Source organism: Schistocerca nitens, chromosome 4 (genome assembly GCF_023898315.1).
Source record: "Schistocerca nitens isolate TAMUIC-IGC-003100 chromosome 4, iqSchNite1.1, whole genome shotgun sequence".
Classification (NCBI taxonomy): domain Eukaryota; kingdom Metazoa; phylum Arthropoda; class Insecta; order Orthoptera; family Acrididae; genus Schistocerca; species Schistocerca nitens.
In genome coordinates, this window is record NC_064617.1 from 356,839,028 (window position 1) to 356,864,976 (window position 25,949).

A 25,949-nucleotide genomic window follows, 5' to 3' on the forward strand; every position below is an offset into this window, starting at 1 on the left:
GTTAGGTCAGTGCAATTTGTTCAAAGATTTTATAGTGACTAATTCCATTCCTGGACTGTAGTTCTGGAAGTTCTGCAAAATATCCTTCTATGGCTGCCACAAATTATATATTGGACATAAAATGTTTCACAGCCGTAAATTACTTTTCATTTGGGGATTAAGCTGAAGGTGGAAGGCTGCCAGATTTAGTGACTATGGTGGATACCAAATTTTCCAGTGCTGAAGTACTTTTGTAGACTGGTGCATTGTCCCAGTTAAATATGATTTGTTTCAACTTCAGATCTTTTAACAGGCCATTTCTCGTCCAAATGATTTTCGTAAAATTCAATTACTGGTTCACTCTTTTTTTTTTTTTAAGTAATCTTCTAGAACAACTTCATTTGCATTCCGGAAAACATAGGGCATAACTGTTCCTGGTAACTGAATGTAACGACAACTTTGAGTTATAACCACTTTCTAATTGCCGACTGCCATTTTATTTGGAGTGTAAATTGGTGGAACTGCATCTTTTTCACGAAAACAAATGTATAACAGTTACCATCTGTAGTCTGTAAAATGTTATAACAAAAAAATCCAAACACTGCAGAGAAAATTTGATTTTAATCTCACTTCTGGCTGTTTTCATTTTGATTGTGTTGTTTTTATGTCAAGGTAGTTTCATAAGGCTTATTCTTTCATTCTCTGCTGTTCTTGAATCTAAACCCACAATATTCCCATATATACAAGTGATGCAAAAATTATTTAGTAATTTGCCAAAGATTTGTTGTAATTGGAAATACTGCCACTAATGTCAGAGTACTGATTTCAGGATACAACTGCTTATTCATTTTTTTTTTTTTAATGTGCCTTTGAGTACCTCACATCTGCAAATACTGTGATTAGTGCTACAGACAGGATGTCTGTTTACTGACGGGCAATGTACACTACCAGAGTAACGTTGTGTGACAGGCTTACGGATTAACCTTTGCACAGCCGAGTTACATAAATTATTATATGTATAAACGTGAATGTAGAAAATGATAGGGCTGGTAGACTGGGTCATAACAAGCGTATTTCACATAGCAACACATGTCTGCATCCATTAGTGTACAGCACCAAGTATCATTAAACAGCATCGCAGGCCACCAAGAAGTCGATTGCCAGATCCACATAGTTTTACTGCCATCCACAAGTCCCTACAAGAGACAGGTTTACTTGAGGTACCTTTCCACTGGCATATTATCGTAATGGCACAATGTGCATTTAAGGCCTACTTCAAAACCCGGTGTATTCATTTTGTGTTAACAGGTACAAAGGCCTGACAGACACGGTCATCAACGCACTGTGCATAAATATGGCTTGAAGAGGAGGCATCAGCACTGCTGCTGCCTCCTCACACCTTCAACAAGCTCGCGGTGTGTTGCACGAGAAATGGGTGTAAGCAATTCCACAATTTGGCAGTGTGGCATGATGATTTGCACCTCTACTGCCTTCAAAAGGTTCAAGCCATTAACCCAGGCAATTTTCCAAGTTGAACTGAATTCTGTCAGTTGTTTTTGCAAAGGTGTGCTATTCAATTAGACCGTGTACTTTTTACAGATGCACAAAGCCACAATCAACAAGTGTAGGCCCGGGAAAATCCGCACGCCATCTTTGTTCGTAGTCACCAAGATCGCTGCTGTCAACATTTGGGCCGGCTTGGTAGGTGATAATCTGGTCAGTCCGTACATGCCCCCTCGGCAACTGAACGCAAATATGTAATACTTCACAAGAAATTCTATTAGAGTTGGTGGATCATGTTCCATTCAAGGTGCAATAGCGAATGCAGTACTAACACGATGGTGCACCTGCACACTTTACATATATGGTGTGAATTCGTTTCAATGAAACCTTTGGTGACAATGCCACCCCAAAACAGCAGGGAACCTCCACCTTGCTGCACTTGTTGGACAGAGTGTCTAAGGCGTTCAGCCTGACCGGGTTGCCTCCAAACAGGTCTCTGACAATTGTCTTGTTGAAGGCATATGTGACACTCATCGTTGAAGAGAACGTGATGCCAATCTGGAGCAGTCCATTTGGTATGTTGTTGGGCCCATCTGCACCGCACTGCATGGTGTCGTGATTGCAAAGATGGACGTCAGGATTGAAGTTGTGCATCATGCAGCCTATTGCGCACAGTTTGAGTCTAAACACAGTGTCCTGTGGCTGCACGAAAAGCATTATTCAGCATGGTGGGGTTGCTGTCAGGGTTCCTCCGAGCAGTAATCTGTAGGTAGCGGTCATCCATTGTAGTACTTGACCTTGGGTGGCCTGAGCGAGGCATGTCATCAACAGTTTCTGTCTCTCCTCCATGTTCGACCAACATCACTTTGGTTCACTCCGAACTGCTCGGGCACTTCCCTTGTTGAGAGCCTTCTCCTGGCACAAAGTAACAATGCAGATGTGATCGAACCGCGGTATTGACCATCTAGGCATGGTTGAACTACAGACAACACGAGCCGTGTATCTCCTTCCCGGTAGAATGACTGGAACTGATCGGCTGTCGGACCCACTCCGTCTAATAGGCGCTCCTCATGCATGGTTGTTTACATCTTTGGGCAGGTTGAGTGATGTCTCTGAACAGTCAAAGGGACTCTGTGATACAATATCCACTTTCACCGTTTGTCTTCAGTAGCTCTGGGAACCGGGGTGATGCAAAACTTGTTTTGATGTGTGCATAAGGGAAAAGAGTGAAGGACTATTTATATAATGATGAGGTATTGTATATCAAAGGAATTGAGCAGTAATGCAAAACACTGAAAATTGTGCATTAACAAATTTTTACCCGTGTCACAGAATTTAACTGATGTACAATATTAGTCTGTCGAATACATCAAATATAAAGCTTTGTTGAAATTCTTGCATCAACTATTCAGTTCGGTCTTGAATACACAATTGTATGCAATGGGAGTTGGAGGAGGGGGGAGGATGATGATGATTATTATTGTTAGCTTGCATTCAGTTTCTGATCTATTTTGGTTGTGCACTTGTGTGTATATGTAGCCATGCCACATGAAAATGTAATCATATTCCGCACAGTATCTTACATAATGTTCATTTGATTTTCAGACTGGGATTTATCTACATGTTTGGACAATGAGTGCAGAAGAAAAAATTTACTAAAGCCTGAAATATTAAATCAATGGATTGATCTACGTGCTACTTACAAGGTATTTAAGGAGCTCTCCTGCTTTATTACTATATATTGTACAAAATTCAATACACTTAATGTCTATGATTTCAGGCATTTTACAAGCGTCAGCCTAAGGGTTTGAATGGCGCAATGTCAGAAGTTGGGCTACAATTTAAAGGGCGCCAGCATTCTGGTATTTCTGATGCCCGGAATACTGCTGCACTTGTGCACCACTTGGTTAAAGATGGGGTAATCCTGAGTATTACAAAAGTTCTTCAAGCAACCCTGCATACTGTAAGGAATCAGTGAAATTCATGCAATGCATTTTTTGAAAATAAAAATTTTATTCTTCATAAAACTCTCTTTTTACAGAATTATAAGAGTGTCCTTACAGACAGTGATGTACAAACAAAGTATTCCATACATGATTCAGTGACAAGGAAAGGAATGGTTGCACAACATCAGAGTGATACACCTGTTTCATCACGGCAGAGAAAAATATCAGATTATCAAGGAACAGTGGGGAAAATGGTGAAAGGTTCTTTGTGGCACAACATGACTTTAGCTAAAGGAAATACAAATTCAAGGGACCAAGTCATATTAAAGAACTGTACCATGTTGGGGGAGCGTACTCCTCTTCAAGTTATAAATCGTCCTGCATCTGACAGAACACAATCTCCCAAGCAAAAACTGGGTGTAAGCAACAGGGCAACACCACCTTTATGTAACTGTGGCAAAAGAGCATTACGCAGGATAGTGTCAATGCTTGGACCCAATCAGGGCCGTTCTTTCTTCATTTGCTCTCACAAAAGAACACTTGGTACAACTCGAAAATCTGGTTGTGGTTTTTTCAAATGGGTACAATGATTTTTGCTTATGGCAAATGTTCAGATATATTTTCCTTTGCATTATTTTTAAAAGGGTACAATATCTGTTGCCTTAGTTTTGGAAAGGCAATTAGAAAGTCAGGATTAAATCTTCTCACAGCTTAAGGCAAGTGTCCACTAATTAATAAATTCTGCAAGTGCTTGTTGAGGTGTTTACATTAGAACAAAAACTTGTGCAGTTTTACTACTGCAGCTTCAAGTTAATTTCAGGAACTTGCGGAAGTGTTTAAAAAACAGAGGAGCTGTCACTGTTGTTGTTAAAGAAAATCATTACAACAAGAAATTAAGAAAACGATGTAGAAACATTACTAAATGACAAAGTTTGACGAATTCACTCACATCAAAAACTTGCAGGGAATGTTTTATCCCAGCTCTTGTCTATTGGAGGCAACAAAATATACAAAAACGGGATTAAAAATGTGGCAAGCTGTATCATCAGAGATGACCTTTTAATTACTCTTCAATTTTTGCAAGCAGTATTTATTGTAAGTGTATTGTAACTGTTATTATTAAATGTTACTGTGAACAATCGGCTATAATTTAAAGACGCCGGTACTCCCATTCTCGTGAAATAAAGTAAATTCCACTCATGGATTAGGCTTAGCTTGTGAGAGCTGATGCACACCTTTATTGTAATTCGCTTTAGACTGTTACAAAAGTGCATTTTTTTTTGAATTCATAACAAAAACACTTGTGGCATACTACAATAAAATGTGCAACATATTCTGTTTTAATTCAAAAGAAGTCACAACACCCTGTGTCATACATAAAATCTGTGAGTCAGCACTTTGTCACTTTTTGTGCTGCGAAAAGTGTAAGTAGTATTAAAAGGAGAATTCATTTCAGGAAACTGAAATTACAAGGAGACAGAATGGATGGCCAATACTGCCAATACAAGCAGATACATTATTTGTAAGTTTACTTTCCTCCTTAGGCGGGTTCAAAGGTTAGGATCCATGTTTTTATCTGGTTTTAAATGAATGTATTGTCAGTGCTGGAAATTCATCTCCTGGAGGTAAGTACTGTCCTACCAATTCTGTTTCCTTGTAAGTATAGAAAAATGTACATATCATGCAAATACTTTAATAGAAATAATAAAATATGAATTTATTTAAAACAGTGCTCAGTTAACATCTGTGTTCCATTTTCTTTCTTCAAAAGCTAGTAATACATGTTCTAATTTGCCACATTGATGTTATTTATCATAGAATAACAATTTAATATGGAATTTCTCCTGTTGTGTAACACAGCTAAAAATTCGGGATACTTATGGTTGTACATTTAAGCTGTAAATTAAGAAAAGTGATTAAAACAATTATTTGTATTTTGTTAACATTCAATAAATTGAAAGATCTGTGGACCAATGAAACACTCTTGACCTATCACCCCTCTAAAGTTTAAGTGAAAAAAATGTCTAACCATGTTTAATATAATATACTAGTTCAAATGAAGTCTTAATGTACTATAAAGTATACAATCATGTCTAAAATAACTAGACATTTAGAAAATTGTAAAATACTGATATCTCTGCATTTTTGTGAAATATGAAGCTACATGATTGTACAGAATCTACTTTAAGACAGTTTCTAATGAAACCTTATTTCAAACAACTTGTACAGTGACAAGTATTCCCACTAGTCTTTGTGTAGCACAATATCAAAAATGTGGCAAGCACACTTTTCCAGCAAACAGTTCTGAGATTACGGTGATCCACAGGGCTAATACAAATAATATGTACGAAACTCCTACTTGGTGACTGTGTGGTAGCTGATATGGCTGTCCACCAATTTCATCAACACTGAATCCCATAGGGAAGATGACAGCAGCGAGGCAAAACAGAACCACTGAAAATATAGGATTTACATGAGAATACAAAATCTGAGGCAATACTCACTTTAATGAGTGCATTTATTTTAAGAATATCTCAACTGATTTACACATAAGATTTTTAGTGTCAACAGAACAAAACAGCTTTATCCTATCAATTTTAATCTTTCTGCTGGGATCTGATTATCAAGATAATTATTAACTATTGTTTTGACAATTTTTGTCCATATACAATGTTTAAATCTATAAAAAATTAATTTGTGCAGAGAAAATTTCAGAATGATGTCATCTTTTACAATTCATGATGACTGAAAAGACCATCACGAAGCATTTTGTGTGTCTGTGAAGAGTACAGATAGATTGGTTGCAAATGTTAACGACAAAAGTAACTTTTGCATGATGTGTCACTGCCAAGTAACTTAGTTTGATGAATGCTGGACCATATGTAGAAAGAAATGCTACAATATTTCACAGGAAGGAACTGAAAGAAATACACAATGATACAAACAGAAATGACACTTTTATTGAAAAACAATAACTACATGATGGTTGCCTGGGGATTACAAAAGGCAGGACATGGATCTTAATTGGGTGTGTGATCACCATGCATGGCAATGTGCTTCCATACTTGGCATAAAATTGGTAAGTAGTTCTTGTGGTAGGGCATTCCATTTTTCAGCATCATTGGTATATGTGAACATGCTCTAATACGTCTCCCTGATGCATCCTGCAAATGCTTAATTGGATTTAAGTCAAAGGAAAAGACAGGCCAGTCCATTTGCCAAATATCCTCTTGTTCCAAGAGCTACAACTGCTTAGTTTGATGCAGTTACTCATAATATTCTATAAAAATGAAGTTAGGACCAAATAAACAGCTGAAAAGACACACATGGGGATATGCAGTGTCACAATAACTTTTACTGGTGAGTATACCATGTTCAAAGATTTGGAGGCCAGAATGCTCATGCAATATTATACCTCTCCACTCCATGCAGTCAGTGGCAGCTGGTCATCATTTGCTAATTTGCACATTGTCAGTGTCACAAAATTATTCCACTTTGCTTCAAATGTAAGTTGAAAATCACACCATTTCTCTTTGAATATATGCTGATATACAAATAAAATGAACTAAAACATGTTGTGTAGCACAGTCTCCACAATAACTAGAAACCAGTGTCTAGTGTTGAAATGACAATCAGCTGCAATACAATCAACTGATAGAAGTGACACAGCTGCCTGTTCTCTACTGTACATGCTCCGTTGTGACTTCATCTTTTCGTGTGTTCTACATTGCTCAGGTCAGGATTTTTCTTTGAAGTTGCATGTAGTTTATTGTGCAAGTATAGAATATGATGATGATTTAAAGAACTGTTGCGAATGCTTTGTGGGCAAGTGACAAAGCACAGACCGGTAATATGCAAACCTGGATTCGATTCTTGCTGATACTAACATTTTATTTTATTCCTTGCAACGTTAAATTATTAGTTACATAGTTTAAAAATAATAGTTCAGTTTGCATACGTAAAATTAATATATTCGATTCAGTTACAATTAATGCCCTTGAAAGTAACAAGGCTATAGGCTAGGTGGTGATAAAACAAGCAAGTATATGAGGAAATTTAGTATGAAAGTGTTTTCCATAGATGATCTGCCAGAGAGGCATTTCCAGTAGACCTTTAGAGAAGTAAATGAGAAAGAGTTAGGCAGGTGTACTTCAAATGTAAATCTGATAGAAACATACAATGAGGCTTACTGATTTGGCTTACTTAACACTGGAAATTTCAAAATACTCTGAAAATATTTTGATCAGCTTCTTAATTTCCCAGAACCAATCCATAAGCTTGAATACTCTAAACACTCATGAAAATCAAGAAGAAGATTTATCCCTAATTATCAAAGAAATTTAAGAAGTTATTAAAACCTTATAAAGCTAGTGGAAAAGACTATAACATAACTTTTGAAATGGTCTCTACAAAAAATAAAAAAAGAACTAAAATTAAACTTTAAGAAAACTTGTAAAACAGAAAAACTCTGAGGAGAGTGGAAGGTGGTCATGATACATCTACTACATTAGAAAGGCAATAAACGAGAAGCTAACATTAGAGGAATTTCTTTGCAACCAGTTGCATATAAGATACTTTCCAAGATTATACTAAACTGAGTAGAAACAACACTGGAGAGTAATTTAGGTGAATATCAAGGTGGTTTTAGAGAGGGCAGATCATTTTCTGAACAAATATTTAATTTGAGATCAATCATGTAGCACAGATTACCAAGGTCACTATTTTTCTTTGTAATTGCGTGCAGTTTCAAAGCACCATTGTCAGGACTCCACCATGGGCGAGTGGTCTAAAACACAGACCGATAATTCGCAGACCCAGTCAATTCCCGCAGATGCAAAAATTTTTTATCGCAATTTTAAACTATTAGTTATACAATTTAACTATCTTAACATTTATATCTACATAAATAAAATTAATATATTCAATTTTGTTATAATTACTAGCAATGTAAATCAAAAGCCTATACGCCATCACATTGTAGCTTATAATTTTGCACAAGACACCCCTGACACTACTTCACCTGTGTAGTCATTCGAGAACCACTCAGCCTTTTACCATCTCGAACACACGATATTCTACATACGATTGTGGGATAGTAAAATCCTACCTATTGTGCGTCTTATGTCTGTGTGTGCAGGTTTAAAATCAGTCGCGGGAAGAAGGTAGACGCGGAGGTCGAACGGCACAGACAATTACCTGTCGGACACTCCATAGATGTGTTAGTGAATGTGTAGTGAGGAACCATGGAGTTTACAAGCCGCTCTGGGCTTATTGTGTCATTGACTATTGTTATGTGAAACAAGACCAGTTGAAAAAGTACTCTTGTAGACTCTTGACCCAGCCTTGGTAGAGGCAAGACGTATTTTCGGATTCATTTTGAGAAAGTCATGGTAGTCAAGCCAACTTTCTTTTCACTGTAACTCATTTTGTTTCTAATGTTCGACAGTATGAGGTACTTACAGAAAGTTGCAAATGTATGTTGAAAGTGTGAATTATGTTGTGCATGAAAGTCAAATACTGATGAAAAGGAAAGTTTGTATGTCTACTTTCACACTTTAAGACATCACAGAATGTTAGAACGTGGCAACCTGTGTGAAAGGACCGAAAAAAAACAGGGATTTTCTGTCAAAAACGAGAAAGGAAGCTGCTGTGTGTCGCCATAGCAACCAAACATAATACGAGAAGGGATTTACTCTGAGACATTGGAATATGTTGAAGTATCTAATGGAGCAAAATTTGAATGAAAAATGGTGGAGAAATGAAAAATTCACAACAATAAAAAACCAAAGAAGATTTCGACGTCATTGTCTAGGAAGAAATACGCATAGAACGCTTCAACCAAGAAGATCCAGTGCAGGGAGTATACAGGTGTCAAGTCGTGGGGACGCAGTCGCGGAAACCAACGTACATCCGACGCCGCCAGCACCAGCTGCTGTTCACCGGTGCTGACCACCCACCACATCGATCATCTACGCTATGAGAATTCTACGCCGGGTGAGCGTGAAACAAAACTTGGTAATTTCCAAGAATCATTGCCTATCGAAATCGCGGGGGTCCAAATAATACATATTGAACGTGCGATCCTAAATCGATCGTGGTGGATGTTATGAGTATGTTTACGGTGGTCACTACAGCAAAGACAAAAGAAGACCGTTACAAGAATACTTGTAATAACAAAGGAGAGGACTTACCTGACTCTTCGTCAGTGTTGTCGCCATGTGAAAGTCCATGTGATGTGTACGCTACGGGTACAATTTCCTTTTTGCCATTAATTCGCGGAGGTATGTAATTTGGAGCAACTAAGGGAATGACGTAAAACGGATAAAAATGATGATCACAAATAATTGATCAAACGTGCGTCACCACAGTCGCATGATCAATTTACAATCTCACGTTCGGTATGTATCGTTTGGACCCCACGACTTCGATAGGCAATCATTCTTGGAAATTACCCAAAACTTCGTTACTTTAGTACGAAGTGGTACAAGATACTTTTGAGTGAAATTTGTGTTGTCATATTTAAAGTTAGTTTTGGATTAGATTTACTTTCATTCCAATTGATCTGCAGTGAGGAGGTCCTCCAGGATGTAGAACATGTCAGAAAAACAACAATACATGACAAATATTTACAACTAAAACAAAGAAGCTAATGTACCATTCCACAGGTCCCAAGTGGAATGATCGTCACTTTTAATGAACACTATATGAGTCATTTTACAAATACTAATGCACTGAATTTAAAATAAAAAAGTTTATTTATTTATAAGGTAATAAACGTGTAATACAACTACTATAATACTTATCTACAATGCACACATTATTGCACTGAAATTGTGCAGAATTATATATATATATATATTTTCCCAGATTTCCCGACTAAAAATACACTTTCTCCCAGATGAAAACGCACCTTTTCCGTGTTATTAAGTGACAGTATATTTTCCCTCGGAACTGTAAAACTTATAAATTCTTTGAATGGTTATGTTTTTATACACAGGCGTAGAATTTCCCGGCACTTTAGAGAACGAAACTCCTTTTGGAAAGATTTTTGATGAGCAGCAATATGTACACTGCATATTTTCGTATTGCGAATGTACAAATTCGAATTCAACCATAACCCCACATGTTACTTTCTGAACCATTGTAATCGAGATTGCGATGCGCTTCTGTAAGCCAGTCATAGCTCATGTCACAGGATCCCGCCAGCCGATGACAGCGGATATTCAGACCACAGGACATGTGATGTAGTCAGCTAATAGCAACATCAGTGTTAAGTAGCCCAGATACACAAACAGGAAAAGTTAATGTTTTAAATTAATACACAGTGTTGCCGAAACATAAGCAAAGCTTTCACATGTAATATTGGTCTCTAGGGTTAATAAGCTGCAAGAGAAGCCAAGCTTTCACATATAATTTTTTTTTTCTTTTTTTGCGCGTGTTATATCTTAAACTGTATCACACAAATGTGCCAGTAAAATTTTTAGCAGAGTCCAGTGACTGACTTGTCCTCAGAGTTTTCCACAAATAAATTCTCTACCGCAGAGGAGAGAGAGCTTTCCGTAGCACTACGTCAATTTGCTCATAATAACGACATTAATATCTGATCTTCTGGACTCGTCATCAAACGCTCTGTGATTTAAGAAATTCATCGTACATTCTAGCACATAGTTCAACTTATGTAAAAGGAAATTTACTTTGGAAGTAACGCTTTTCAAACCACCATTCACAATATTTTCCAGCGACTTGTTAGAAATATGTTCGTTTCAGTAATCGTCGTCAGACAGCGCCAGATAACATGGCCACCGCGCTTTGGCAGCTGATATGACGCAGGAAGCCCGTATGTTCGTACGTGTAAAACATTAAAAGATCTTACATTATGAATAGAAGAAAAAAGACATCAGAGGATACTCCAAGAGCATCAGATTTTCGTTAACCATACTAAAATGGCACATTTAAAGTGCATACTTAAAGAGCACATTCGTATGTCCAGATTCCCAATGAAGTAGGCCTCGACCTGATATTAAGCTTTTCAGTTGGGTTTCAGGATGTAAATTTTATTGGAGTACCAGTACTGTATTAAATCATTTTTGATTCTTTATTATGGCATAAGTGCTACAAGATGAAAACGTGCACTTGAAATGCAGCGAGCAGTTGAAATTAGCCAATAGTGTGGAACTAAACACTTTGTTTCAAACACATTGACTGCCTCAGCGTAAAAGATTAATAAAAACCAAATTTATTTAGCAAACCTACAAAAACAACTTCATTGTTCTACAAGGCGATTAACGCACAGCTGTCAGAAAAGTGGAAATAAAATGAAATCTGAAATTAATAACTTATATTAGCCTTCCGTAATTATGCGAATGTATTTGAATTCACTTGATAGCTCCCAGCCACAGAAATCCATTTTATTTTCATTTGACATGAAAGTAGTAAACGAAGAGGAAACAGCAAAATCACTAAATGTAAACACGAGTCACATGGAGGCTACACACTTCCTCACTATAACTCAGACTGCTCTGAGCATCAGCTCCAGATCTACGATATTTCCGAACCGGGGCAATACTAAGATAGTGGCGCCGGTTAGGTGTTGTTACGTTCGTACAACCCATTTTTCGTGCTACTTCCAGAACAGAACTTAAGCGGCTGCTAGACAGGGACTGTGCAACTGGCCCTTACTAGTGTAGCAATCTGGCCAAAAAATTTCACACAAAATTTCATTTTCCTGGATACACCGAGAAGATAATAAATAATATTTCTTACCTGTTATTCCTGTTAGTCGTTTATTTCCAATCTGGTGGTCTGAATCTTTGGATTTCCCTAGTAATTATAACAACACTGATCATTCATAAACCCAATCAACAACATAATCAGACAGCGATTGGCGTTCATTTGCTCGGATTTACTGCGCTCCGTTTGTATAGCCCGGTCCCCTTTTGCTTGCAGGAAAGTTTCTTTCTAGATGTGACGAGGATTCCCCTGACGGGGACATCACTTACACTATGCACACATTCAAAAACCAACTTATATTTTTTTTATTTTTACTATTGGACCAAACTGCTGATGTCATCGGTCCCTACGCTTACACACTACTTAATCTAACTTAAACTAACTTACGCTAAGGACAACATATACACCCATGCCCGAGGGAGGATTCGAACCTCCGACGGGAGGAGCCGCATGAACCGTGACAAGTCGCATCAGACAGCACTGCTACCCCGCGCGGCTTATGATTCATTCAGAAATCAACTTACAGAGTGTGTTCAAAATCCAACAGAGATGCGCATCAAAATCATATGAGTAATGGACAGGCCAACGTGCGCTGGATGCTAGGCGCTTTGTGAAACAAGGTTTTTTCCTGCTCAAGAATATGAATTTGGCGCACCCCCCCACGCACCGTCATATATCCGGGACCGCTGCGCATGCGTGAATCTGGCAGCTTGGTCGAGGCAGTAAAATTTTTCCCGGTTGCATCTAGCTGCTTGCTGCCACTGCTTACACAGCCAACAGCCACATTTCTGTAGCCAGAAACGGGAGAAGGTACTACCCCCCCTCCCCCCCCCCCCCCCCCCCCCAGATCACGTGATCTGGGGTACTACTCATACGCCACTCAACTGCGCATGCATGCGCATGAGCCCACTCGTAACTGCTAAAACGAACCTAATGTAAACAGTTGTGACGTCACGCTCATCGGAGGCAGTTTGTTGTTATGAAGCCTTGCAGTCTTCCTAAAGCCTTTGACACATTTTGCTGTTGGCAAACGCTTGTATGAACACTGTGTTTTATTGTTGTATATGGCACATTTCCTTTGCAATTTATGTTTTATTTTCTCTTTTTTCTCGTTCACGTTTCATTGTTGCAGTATTATTCTGCAGTATCGGGATACAGTAATACCCTTTGTTAGAGTATCGAGTCTTACCAGTAAAAATTACAAAAATTTAACTGAAAACTAAAACAATGGATAATTCCCGTAATTCTAAAAAATTCCCGGGGTTTTCTCAGTTTTGTCCCGGATGAAAACATTCTCGGGTTTTTCCCGGATCTCCCGGTTGTCCCGGGTCGTATACTCCCTGATATAACTGGTTGGAGAGCCTCAAACCCAGCTATGGCCATGAAAATTAGCAAAGAAGTGCCTGACTGGGCTGAGTTGATAAATTTAATCAAAGTTTGAGTCCAACTCTAAGTAAAGAACTAGGTTTGGTAAATTCTCAATTAAATGCTCAAAGTCTTAAGTTAAACTCATTAGATTCGCAATTAAATACCCAGAGTGAGGCTTTAAATGCTCAGAGGGAAACTCTCAATATTCAAACATCCAATTTACGTTTTTTAAGCGCCTAAGTAGACTCTCAAAGTAGAGAATTTAGTAATCTATGCAAAAGCATGGGTGCTTTGAAGACTGAATTTGACGCTATAAGTACTAAAGTAGAGAATTTAAAAATAGATTTAAGAACGAGTTGGCAAATTCTTTAACCACTCATATAAATCATATGTTTGCTGATCTTAGTCAGAAACAGAATGACAATTTGCAAGATTTATCAAAAAGATTATAACTGGACACTGAGAACAAATCTAACAATGTAGAATCAGAACTTATTGAAAAGTTAGGATCTTTTGAAAATGTGTACAATATTGAGTATAATGATGTAAGGCATGGATTGTATACTTTGCCAAGAGAGTGTAGATAAGCAGAATGAGTTAATGCCCATCATTCAGTTGCAAATTACAGTGTCAGTACACGAGTAGATAATGTAGAACGGAATTTCAAAGAGAAAATAGCCGACTGTGATATTATAAATGTAATTAGTTTGGAGGAACAATTTGGAGAAATTATAGATCGAAAAGTTACCAAGAGAATAATGTCTGGGAACATATCACCTATTCCTTCTTCTGAACTTAATGATACCAGGAAGGGTATACACGACCTGTGGGAAGAGATTAAGCTTATCCAGGATAAAGTTGAAAAAAGAGTATCTTCACCTAACATTGCATTAACTAGTGAAGCTGTGATATTTACAATGGGGAGCTAATTCAGAGTTATCTGGACAATTCTCTAAATTTAAGCCAGACCCATTTCTTAAAAAGGTTTAACCAAGCACTACCAAAAAATTGGGAAGATTCTGAGAAGATCAAATTTGCTGGGGGGTACCTTCTAGGGGAAGCCTCAGAATGGGGTACAGAATTTTTCCTCTTGGGAAGACTTTCAAAAGAAATTTAAAGAGAAATACTGGTCTGCCAGTGCTCAAGAAAGTTGATATCAGATCCATGACACCCGGGCCGAGTATCCTATCCCCCAGGGACGTTAACATTCAGAATTAACGGGTGGAGTAACGACAGTCAGATCCCAAGTTGTTTCCGGTCTTTCTTACAAATAGTTTGCTGCACCGAATTCATTTAAAATCTAGAACTATACTGTAATCTTATTGCTTAAAAAAAAAACTGGATACGACTATAAAACTGAGACCGATGTGATGTCTAGATGAAATAAATTGAATAGAGCATTATATTTGTGGAAAATACAATATGATGTGACTAACTGAACAATTGTTATACTGAAGTGTATAGCTTTTCTATTTTGTTTAGAGTATTTTATACTTTTAATGAGATGCAATACAGATGGGAGGGTTTGTATAAATTTTGAAAGGGGTGGGTATTATAGCTAAAATCTTGTTTTAAAAGAACAGATAAATAATGACTAACACAAAACACACATCACACCTTTCAAACAACCCCCTCCAACAAGTGTGCCTGATTTGTCTTCGTTTGCCATTTCCATAGGGTTGCTAGGATTTCTTTCAAGGACCTCAAAGGGTGTAGGTGGGACAAGTTCTGTAGGAGACGATTTAACACCAAACCTCCTCTGGCGTTTCACTCAAGTACCTGAGAGGTAGGGATCCTGGGGAAGGCAAGTGGGAAGGGTTTCCTGTCTTTGGGGGTATCTTATTTCTCTTGATCCTAGCAACCATGTCTATTTTTTCCTTTCATACTTCTCATCTTGAGGACCGGTCTATCTTTTCCCCCTTTCCAAATTCATAAACTTCTATCGCTAAAGTCCTTATTTCCAAAGTTACTAATAACCTACATCTTATTTTTAGATAAGAAGGCCGAAGAATCAGACTACATGCACACATATCCACATATACACAAATATACACTTCTAAAAAAAAGATGATGTGACTTACCAAATGAAAGGGCTGGCAGGTCGACAGATACACAAACAAACACAAACATACACACAAAATTCAAGCTTTCGCAACAAACTGTTGCCTCATCAGGAAAGAGGGAAGGAGAGGGAAAGACGAAAGGATGTGGGTTTTAAGGGAGAGGGTAAGGAGTCATTCCAATCCCGGGAGCGGAAAGACTTACCTTAGGGGGAAAAAAGGACAGGTATACACTCGCACACACACACATATCCATCCACTCATATACAGACACAAGCAGACATATTTAAATATGACTGCTTGTGTCTGTATATGTATGGATGGATATGTGTGTGTGTGTGTGTGTGTGTGTGTGTGTGTGTGTGTGTGTGTGTGTGTGGTTGTGTGTGTGTGTGTGTGTGTGGTTGTGTGTGTGTGTGTGTGTGTGTGTGTGTGTGTGGTTGTGTGTGTGTGTGTGTGGTTGTGTGTGTGTGTGGTTGTGTGTGTGTGTGTGTGTGTGTGTGTGGTTGTGTGTGGTTGTGTGTGTGTGGGTGTGCGCGCGCGTGCGAGCGAGTGTACACCCATCCTTTTTTCCCCCTAAGGTAAGTCTTTCCGCTCCCGGGATTGGAATGACTCCTTACCCTCTCCCTTAAAACCCACATCCTTTCATCTTTCCCTCTCCTTCCCTCTTTCCTGATGAGGCAACAGTTTGTTGCGAAAGCCTGAATTTTGTGTGTATGTTTGTGTTTGTTTGCGTGTCTTTCGACCTGCCAGCACTTTCATTTGGTAAGTCACATCATCTTTGTTTTTAGATATATTTTTCCAACGTGGAATGTTTCCCTCTATTATAACCAAATATACACTTCTACGTAAACAGTAAATTATATAAGACAAAGCCTGTCACAATGTGAGAACCACCAGGTGTTGTAGGGGGAAAGGTGTGTACATAGGGAATTATACACACATATATAGGAAGTTATGACAGTTCTGCATCGGATATACATAAGAAGAGGTGCACATACATAACAAACAACAAAGTAGTAATAAGTAATGGATAAATAAGAGAGAGACATGAGCAAAGAAAGAAAACTAAAGTAGGAGTAGAATTAGTCAGGTTGATCACTAAGCAACGTCAGTGCAATAAAAACTCTGATGAATTAAAGGATAGTGGGAGGTAAGTAGTATATATAGACATAATATCTATTAAAAGTATAGATATTGATAAGTAGAGGAGGACTCTAGGGAGTGAATGATATATTAAAGAATGAATGCGAAGTTTAAAATAGATTTACAGCTTTACCAGAAGATACTTAATTATGGTATACATAGAAATGTATATTAGGGTAATGAACTGTGAGGCCTACTCAGAAAGGATAAGGGGCATACCCGACATTAACTAAGCATAAAGGGCAGACGTACCTACATGGAGATAGGACGATCTGTGGCCTAAAAAATAGAGATGTTTTGTAAGGCGTGTACTTACCAGAATGGAAAGAGGAAATGCTCTTATTAGGTCAACCCACAAGCAAGGAATAGGTGCTGATCCTAGGAGAAATGGACAGTATCGTGACAAAACACACAAATTTGATAGGAATTATTGTGGAAAGTGTAAATTCTATGAGTGACTAACATTATTATGTTTCGTTGAAGTAAATGAGTGTCAAAAGAACACTTTCATTTCTCCCAGAGTTCCTCCAAGCTACAACTAACAAAAATAGTACATACTAGGAAAAAGGTAGTACAAAAAGATAATAGAAAATACATCACTCATGTGTCAAAAACCTGAAGTTTTGGATTGAAAAAGGAAATAAAGAAAAAGCGTCTTCACACACAGGAGTGTATACTGTTAAGATATGAAATGTTATTATGAGTGATATTACTTGCATAATGATTATGTATAAAATATCACATGTTTGATTGGGGGGGGGGGGGGAGGGAGATATGTAGCGATTCGAGAATTTCTGTGTAAATTCTAGAACTACTCAGCCTTCTACCGTCTCGAACACATGACATTCTAGACATGAGTGTGGGATGGTAAAATCCTACCTTCTGTGTGTCACATGTCTGTGTGTGCAGGTTTAAAATCAGTCGCAGGAAGAAGGTAGACGCAGTGTTCAAACGGCACTGATTAGTACCTGTCGGACAGTCCATAGATGTGTTAGTGAGTGTCTAGTGAAGAACCATGGAGTTTACATGCCACTCTGTGCTTATTGTGTCATTGACTATTGCTATGTGAAACAAGAACAGTTGGAAAAGTACTCTTGTAGACTCTTGACTCTAAGAAAGTCATGGTAGTCAAGCCAACTTTCTTTCAACTGTAACTCATTTTGTTTCTAATGTTCAATGGTATGAGGTACTTACAGAAAGTTGCAGATGTATGTTGAAAGTGTGAATTATGTTATGCATCTTTCATAATTCCCTTCAGTAGTATACTATAGCATTAATGTCCAGAAATGATCCAAAATTCACTGAGCTATGTTACTTGGCAGCGACATATCATGTGACAGTTAGTTTCAGGCTAAGTTTTGCACAACCAGTGTATATTGGAAACCCATAATTTGGCATTTTCATATACAATGGGGTGAGTTTGTACCATACCCACAGCCTAGGCATCTATCATGCTTCTTGTATAGGCTAGCTTATCTACACCAATACTTAAGTAATTTCTTACTAGTTTTCACTTTGAGATGGATTTATCTTACAATCAATTTTATATTGTGAATTGCCAACTTCACAATATTATATAGGTATGTGTAACCTTCAGTTCCAACAACCAGAGTACTGATGTGTTTCCATTTAGAGCCACTTCATGCCTGTTCAATTTATGAATTACTTTGTAACATACAGAGAATTATACTGAATTTCCAATCACAGGTGTCAGAATCAAAGGAGCACGCTAATTAACAGACAAGCTTTGATAACGTTCACCATAAGAACACAAGTTTCGAACAGGGATGTTTGGCGACGAATAACTTAAATAATCACGTGTTTTTAGGTCTGGATTGGATTATGAAAGCAAATAAAGCAAATGCTAGTTTTAGTTGGGGAAAGATCAACTTGGGGTATTGTTTGTTGAACCAAGGACTTGTAACATAAAGAAACAAAAAGACATATGATGTTTAATGAAAACTGCAGTAATCAGATACAAGGAGTAGAAATTATGGATGATAGCAATTATTTTGATGAGGATGAGGGTTTTTGTGATGATAATGTTGTAAATGATTCTTATGCACACCTCGTTACTGAAGAAAGTAATGCAGCTGATAAGCGTACAACAGAAAGATGGCTTTTAAAGATTTTTATGGGAGTTTTGTGACATTCTTACTGAAAGCTAGGTAGGGTGAAGGATTACCTATGTAACTTGAAATTAATAAATCGTGATCCATTTCTTATAAAACCATAGAGTTTACCAATTTGCAAAAGAAAAAAGTGCAAAGGGAGCTCCAGAGGATACAAAAGTGGAAGACAGCAGAAAGCAGTCAGTACAATAACTCACTGGTTGTTCTATCCAAGAGAGATGGAAGTGTCAGACTAGAATTGGACTCTGGGTATTTAAATAAATTATTAGAACATGAGAACAATCACCCAGAAAGCATGGAAGAGCTCATGAATAAATTTGACAGAGCTAGATTTTTTTACCAGTTTAGACTACACTTATGTGTTGCATCGGATTACATTTCAGACTGATTCTAGAAAATACACAGCATTTCTTTATAATGGCATATCATTTCAATACAGTGTTGTACCTTTTACCTTTTGGACTTAAATGTTTCTGTTGCTGAGTTGATAAGAGTTTGGACCATGTCTTGGGGAGCGAGTTACAGTCGTAATTAGTCATTTATGTTGATAAAATTTTAATACCAAATAAAACATGGTGAAAATATTTAGAAACATTGAGAGAAGTAGCGAAGTAATTTAGAGAAGAATTATGACTCTGAAGCTGGAAAAATGTACATTTGCTGTGAAACAATTGAATTTCCTTGGGCACATTATAAGTGAGGAGGGGATTCTACCTGTTAATGACAAGTTTTTGGCTCTTACAGAATTCCCATAGCCAAAATCAAAAAAGAAACTCAGATCATTCTATGGTTTATGTAACTTTTATTGGAAGTATGTCAAAACGCAAGCACTTAATGCACCTTGTTTACATAGCTTATCAAATAAAAATAGTATATGACAGTGGATTAGTGCCTGTCAAGCAAGTTTTGATGAAATTAAACATCCGTTATGCAACAGTGAGATATTACACAGACCAGATTTGTCTTTATCATTTTATTTGATGACAGGCAGTGGTGATTATGGACTGGGAGTTCATTTAGTTCAAGAGGTGTTAATTAGTGGGACAACTGAACACCATAATATAAGTTTTGCTAGCAGAACATTACAAAAAACATGAAAGAAATTACATCATCACAGAAAAGAAATAAGTACCAGGATTCAAGAAATTTAGAAATAAATTATTTGGGAACAAAGTAAGTGTATACACAAGCCACAAAGTCTTATGTTATTCCTATTCAAGAATGAAAATTATATCATAGTAAATTATGAGATGGGCAGCATATCTATAACAGTTTGATTGCACAGCATAGTACATCAAAGTAAAACAGAATGTACTTATGGACACATTATCTAGACTACAGAGGGGAGGGTGCTGGTGGAAATAGGAATGACAATGAAGAAAGCAATCAGAATTTCAAAATGATGTACAGCAAAGGTATTAAATTAAGGAAGATTACAACAATGTGTGAACACCTAAGGAGAAATCAGAATCATGATGATGAATGGAAGATGGTAAAAAGTTATTTAGGTAAAAGGAGAGAAGGAAACATAGTAGGTGAATATGGATTGGGGGTAAGAAATGAAAGAGGAAGCCGCCTGGTAGAATTTTGCACAGAGCACAACTTAATCATAGCTAACACTTGGTTCAAGAATCATAAAAGAAGGTTGTATACATGGAAGAAGCCTGGAGATACTGACAGGTTTCAGATAGATTATATAATGGTAAGACACAGATTTAGGAACCAGGTTTTAAATTGTAAGACATTTCCAGGGGCAGATGTGGACTCTGACCACAATCTACTGGTTATGAACTGTAGATTAAAACTGAAGAAATTGCAAAAAGGTGGGGATTTAAGGAGATGGGACCTGGATAAACTGACTAAACCAGAGGTTGTACAGTTTCAGGGAGAGCATACGGGAACAATTGACAGGAATGGGGGAAAGAAGTACAGTAGAAGAAGAATGGGTAGCTTTGAGAGATGAAGTAGTGAAGGCAGCAGAGGATCAAGAAGGTAAAAATACGAGGGCTAGTAGAAATCCTTGGGTAACAGAAGAAATATTGAATTTAATTGATGAAAGGAGAAAATATAAAAATGTAGTAAATGAAGCAAGCAAAAAGGAATAAAAACGTCTCAAAAATGAGTTCGACAGGAAGTGCAAAATGGCTAAGCAGGGATGGTTAGAGGACAAATGTAAGGATTTAGAGGCTTATCTCACGAGGGTAAGATAGATACTACCTACAGGAAAATTAAAGAGACCTTTGCAGAAAAGAGAACCACTTGTATGAATATCAAGAGCTCAGATGGAAACCCAATTCTAAGCAAAGAAGGGAAAGCAGAAAGGTAGAAGGAGTATATAGAGGGTCTATACAAGGCCGGCATACTTGAGGACAATATTATGGAATTGAAGAGGATGTAGATCAATATGAAATGGGAGATACGATACTGCGTGAAGAGTTTGACAGAGCACTGAAAGACCCGAGTCGAAACAAGGCCCCAGGAGTAGACAACATTCCATTAAAACTACTGACGACCTTGGGAGAGCCAGTCCTGACAAAACTCTACCATCTGGTGAGCAAGATGTATGAGACAGGCGAAATACCTTCAGACTTCAAGAAGAATATAATAATTCCAATCCCAAAGAAAGCAGGTGTTGACAGATGTGAAAATTACCGAACAATCAGTTTAATAAGTCACGGCTGCAAAATACTAACGCGAATTCTTTACAGACGAATGGAAAAACTGGTAGAAGCCGACCTCGGGGAAGATCAGTTTGGATTCTGTAGAAATGTTGGAACACATGAGGCAATACTGACCTTACGACTTATCTTAGAAGAAAGATTATGGAAAGGCAAACCTACGTTTCTAGCATTTGTCGACTTAGAGAAAGCTTTTGACAATGTTGACTGGAATACTCTCTTTCAAATTCTGAAGATGGCAGGGGTAAAATACAGGGAGCGAAAGGCTATTTACAATATGTACAGAAACCACATGGCAATTATAAGAGTCAAGGGACATGAAAGGGAAGCAGTGGTTGGGAAGGGAGTGAGACAGGGTTTTAGCCTCTCCCTGATGTTATTGAATCTGTATATTGAGCAAGCAGTGAAGGAAACAAAAGAAAAATTCAGAGTAGGTATTAAAATCCATGGAGAAGAAATAAAACTTTGAGGTTCGCCGATGACATTGTAATTCTGTCAGAGACAGCAAAGGACTTAGAAGAGCAGTTGAACGGAATGGATAGTGTCTTGAAATGAGGATATAAGATGAACATCAACAAAAGCAAAACGAGGATAATGTAATGTAGTCAAATTAAGTTGGCTGATGCTGAGGGAATTCACTTAAATTAGAAAAGGAGTTTTGCTATTTGGGGAGCAAAATAACTGACGATGGTCGAAGTTGAGAGGATATAAAATGTAGAATGGCAATGGCAAGGAAATCGTTTCTGAAGAAGAGAAATTTGTTAATACTGAGTATAGATTTAAGTGTCAGGAAGTCGTTTCTGAAAGTATTTGTATGGAGTGTAGCCATGTAAGGAAGTGAAACATGGACGATAAATAGTTTGTACTAGAAAAGAATAGAAGCTTTCGAAATGTGGTGCTACAGAAGAATGCTGAAGATTAGATGGGTAGATCATATAACTAATGAGGAGCTATTGAATAGGATTGGGGAGAAGAGAAGTTTGTGGCACAACTTGACTAGAAGAAGGGATCGGTTGGTAGAAGAAGGGATCGGTTGGTAGGACATGTTTTGAGGTATCAAGGGATCACCAATTTAGTATTGGAGGGCAGCGTGGAGGGTAAAAATCGTAGAGGGAGACCAAGAGATGAATACACTAAGCAGATTCAGAAGGATGTAGGTTGCAGTAGGTACTGGGAGATGAAGAAGCTTGCACAGGATAGAGTAGCATGGAGAGCTGCATCAAACCAGTCTCAGGACTGAAGACAACAACAACAACAACAACAACAACAACAACAGGTAAAACAGTAGTATCAGGTATATAAAGGAATTTTGTTTAGAAAATGCAACATAGATTCAGACAGTTGGAAACTCTGCTGGCTGGAGCAACACACAGACACCCTTATTAAATACATACAACAGAGCTTGACTCACAATGACACTACAAAATGTATTCAGAAAATCCAAGTAAAGGTCTATTTTAACAATATTACAAGGACAGTGCAGAAATGTGTAGTTTCTTTTGACAGATGTCAAAGGGTTAAGACTACAATTCAAACACACTGAGGTTTAAAGCAAGACATTAATCCAAAAAACAATCAGAACATATTGGAATGGTTTTATCTGGGCAACTGCCTCATTCAAAAGAAAGTTGTACTTATTCATTCATAATGGTAGCTTTATTTTCGAAATTAGTTAAACTTTATCCTTTGAAAAAGGCAAATAGTAAGAAGATTATTCATAATACCACTCAAGATTTCTTTCAAACAGTGGGTGCAGCAAAAGCTAGTTTGCCAGATAATGATAGCCAGTTCACATCAAATGTTTGAAAAGATTTTGTTAGAGAAAGGAATATGAAGCACATACACCCTATGAAGAACATTATGGAAGAAACCTGCCAATTTATTAAACAAACTGCCAATTTATTAAACAAACTGCCAATTTATTAAACAAACTGCCAATTTATTAAACAACTGACTAATTATCCTGTTTGTACAGAACTGTCTGATGAGCGACAAGATGTGGTAAGGAAAAACATACGATTATGTCACAGTAAGAAAAAGCAGAGACATGACAGAAATTTGAATGCTACACAATTTAGAGTGGGAGATTTGGTACTGACGAAAAATTATGATAAATCTAAGGCTATAAACAGAGAGGTCAATTTTTTTTTACGGCTATTTGAAATTTTAGAAGTTCTTCATCCTAATGCTTACAGACTTATTTATCCTATGTCGGAAACTGTTTGGACGCGGGAACATTATGCAACTAAAACCATGCCATCAGTAATGGTTCAAAAATTGAAATTTATCCCTACGAGGGATACACACACTGTATTATGCGTATGACATTTGTTTCTTCAGCTACATTTTGTTACAGAACATCCTCTGAAGAGCCATTTAAGCCCTGGATATGCATATAAAATATTGTCAAACATTCGAATGTTGCAGTTTGATACTAATTACTATGAGAATTACACAGTAATTAATAAAATAATGAAAACAATCAATTATAGATGTTACTCTGAATGTGGTGAATGTTTTTAGGCCGCAGAGAGGACAGTGTCATCTTCTATGAAGAGTGTTCTTTTGTTTTGGGTCGTAACAGTATGCCATGATTCATTATCAGGTAAGACCCTGAACAGGAAATTTCAATCATCTAGAACTCTTGTTTGGAATTTAGTGCACACCTGAACCCACTGGTCTCATTGGTTGACATTTAACAGATGAGAAATGAGCTTCACTTGAATTAATTTCCCGTTTGATTTATCAGCTAGAACTGTTTGACATGTCCTGTACGAAATTCCAGTGATTTCACAAACATCATGTATTGTCTGCCTTCTTTTCTTGTGGATTGCTTCACACATTTTCAAAGCGGTTTCCGAAGTTGTGTGTGATGACTGCCAGCGCATGTTTTTCTCATCCTCTGCAAATTCTCAGCCATCTTTAAATCACTTAAACCGATGAAATGTTCTTGTTTGGCTCAAAGCTTGCTCACAAAAGCCTCCCTTAGCGAGTTTCAGCTGCAGTTTTGTGGAGCTTAAAACTTACTGGAGATACTCATTCCTTCAAATCAGTCGTTTGTAAATTCACATACACACTACAACATGGTGTAAAGAAACCAACAACAACAATGTTGTAGAACTCTCAGGTGTCTGGCTGGGTCATGTATTAATTACTGCACGATATTTTGGCAAACAGGTTCTTTTGTCATCTTACAGTGTCCATGATGACTGCTGCTCCACTCCTGTCAGCACCGTATATAATGTTCACACTGATGCATTCAAAGTGAAGTCATGTGGCAGCCTGTCAGTTACACGACACAACTAGAGGTGCCTAGTGATGGAAGTTTGTACTGTGATTCTTTATGGTGCAATATTCAAATCCACGAGAATTTTGGGATGCGCCTTATGCCAATAACTGTTCTGAACATGGGAGATCAAATAATAACTTTAACAAAGAATTGTGATAGACAATCTTTGACAAATTAAAAAAAAGAGAGCGAGAGAGGGAGGCTAATTAGGATTTACACTAACAAGGCCCTAGGCAATGGAGAGCATAAGATTTCATGGGGAATGCAATCAGTGGTGTCCTTTCTGAAAAGAGCATTCACCTTGAGCAGTTTTGGATAATCACTGTAAAACTAAAATCAGTAAAAACTTTTATAGGGTTCCAGCCTCTGGAGTGGTTAAATTTGCATAAGCTTTTAGTCGAGTATTCCTCAGTCACTGTCAGGTGGTGATTTGACTGCCATGTGGTTGATGGCCTTGTCCTTATGCAGTTATGGCAATGATGGCGATATCAATGGTGGTTAGTTCGCAGCAAATGAGGCAATATTTGCATCCCACAAGTGCCTCAACCTACTTCAATATTGCAGGCTGTACTGAGCTGCACACTGCTATTTTTACTGAGGGTGTCTGCCAGTATTTTAATTTCAATCCCTTCATGAGCGAGGACCAATGACATCACAATAGCAAATATCTATATAACAATGAGGCTACTGACTACACAGCAGTCAGCTGACACTTGATAATGTCTGCGAAATACTTGTCTAAACTACTCAGAAATTTAAAGGTTTAAGTAATTCAAGTCGCTACAAGACCCTGCATTTGTATATAACCTAAATCAGTATGGCTGATTGGGATGTGAACCTTGTTCTTTCCAATTCAAGTCCAGTACTTTAACCAATGTGCCCGATTGCTCAATCAATAAATTTAAATTACTTTATCTATGGAACAGAGAAATGATTACATTAACTGATGAATTATGTTACATAATGAAAGACCAAACTCAGCATATTTGTACCGGATCAGATTTTTTTTAAAATTTGTAGTGTCCCTAGCTGTGGGCAAACCTTAAATATTTAAAAAGTGTGAAGTAATCCAATAAATAATTTTGAAGGAAGATTAGAGTTTCACACCACGTCAAAGG

At 37.6% G+C, this 25,949-nt stretch overlaps 2 protein-coding genes across 4 annotated transcripts in view; one reads left to right on the top strand and one right to left on the bottom strand.

Moving 5' to 3' along the window:
* LOC126253242 (ERI1 exoribonuclease 2-like) overlaps positions 1-5,155 on the top strand; it is a 45,369-nt gene extending 40,214 nt beyond the window's left edge. Inside the window, exons 3-5 of the mRNA XM_049954431.1 lie at positions 3,088-3,188; positions 3,263-3,445; positions 3,524-5,155. Coding sequence (XP_049810388.1) covers positions 3,088-3,188; positions 3,263-3,445; positions 3,524-4,018 — 779 coding nt within the window. The 3' untranslated portion in view covers positions 4,019-5,155. The remainder of the gene's footprint in view (positions 1-3,087; positions 3,189-3,262; positions 3,446-3,523) is intronic.
* LOC126253243 (uncharacterized protein C16orf52 homolog B) overlaps positions 5,131-25,949 on the bottom strand; it is a 71,719-nt gene continuing 50,900 nt past the window's right edge. For 2 of the 3 annotated variants that reach the window (XM_049954433.1, XM_049954432.1), the window contains exon 3: positions 5,131-5,882. In XM_049954433.1, the coding sequence (XP_049810390.1) occupies positions 5,695-5,882 (188 nt within the window). In that variant the 3' untranslated portion in view covers positions 5,131-5,694. Of the gene's footprint in view, positions 5,883-17,048; positions 17,111-25,949 lie in introns of all 3 variants that reach the window. The other variant, XM_049954434.1, reaches the window with a different exon arrangement.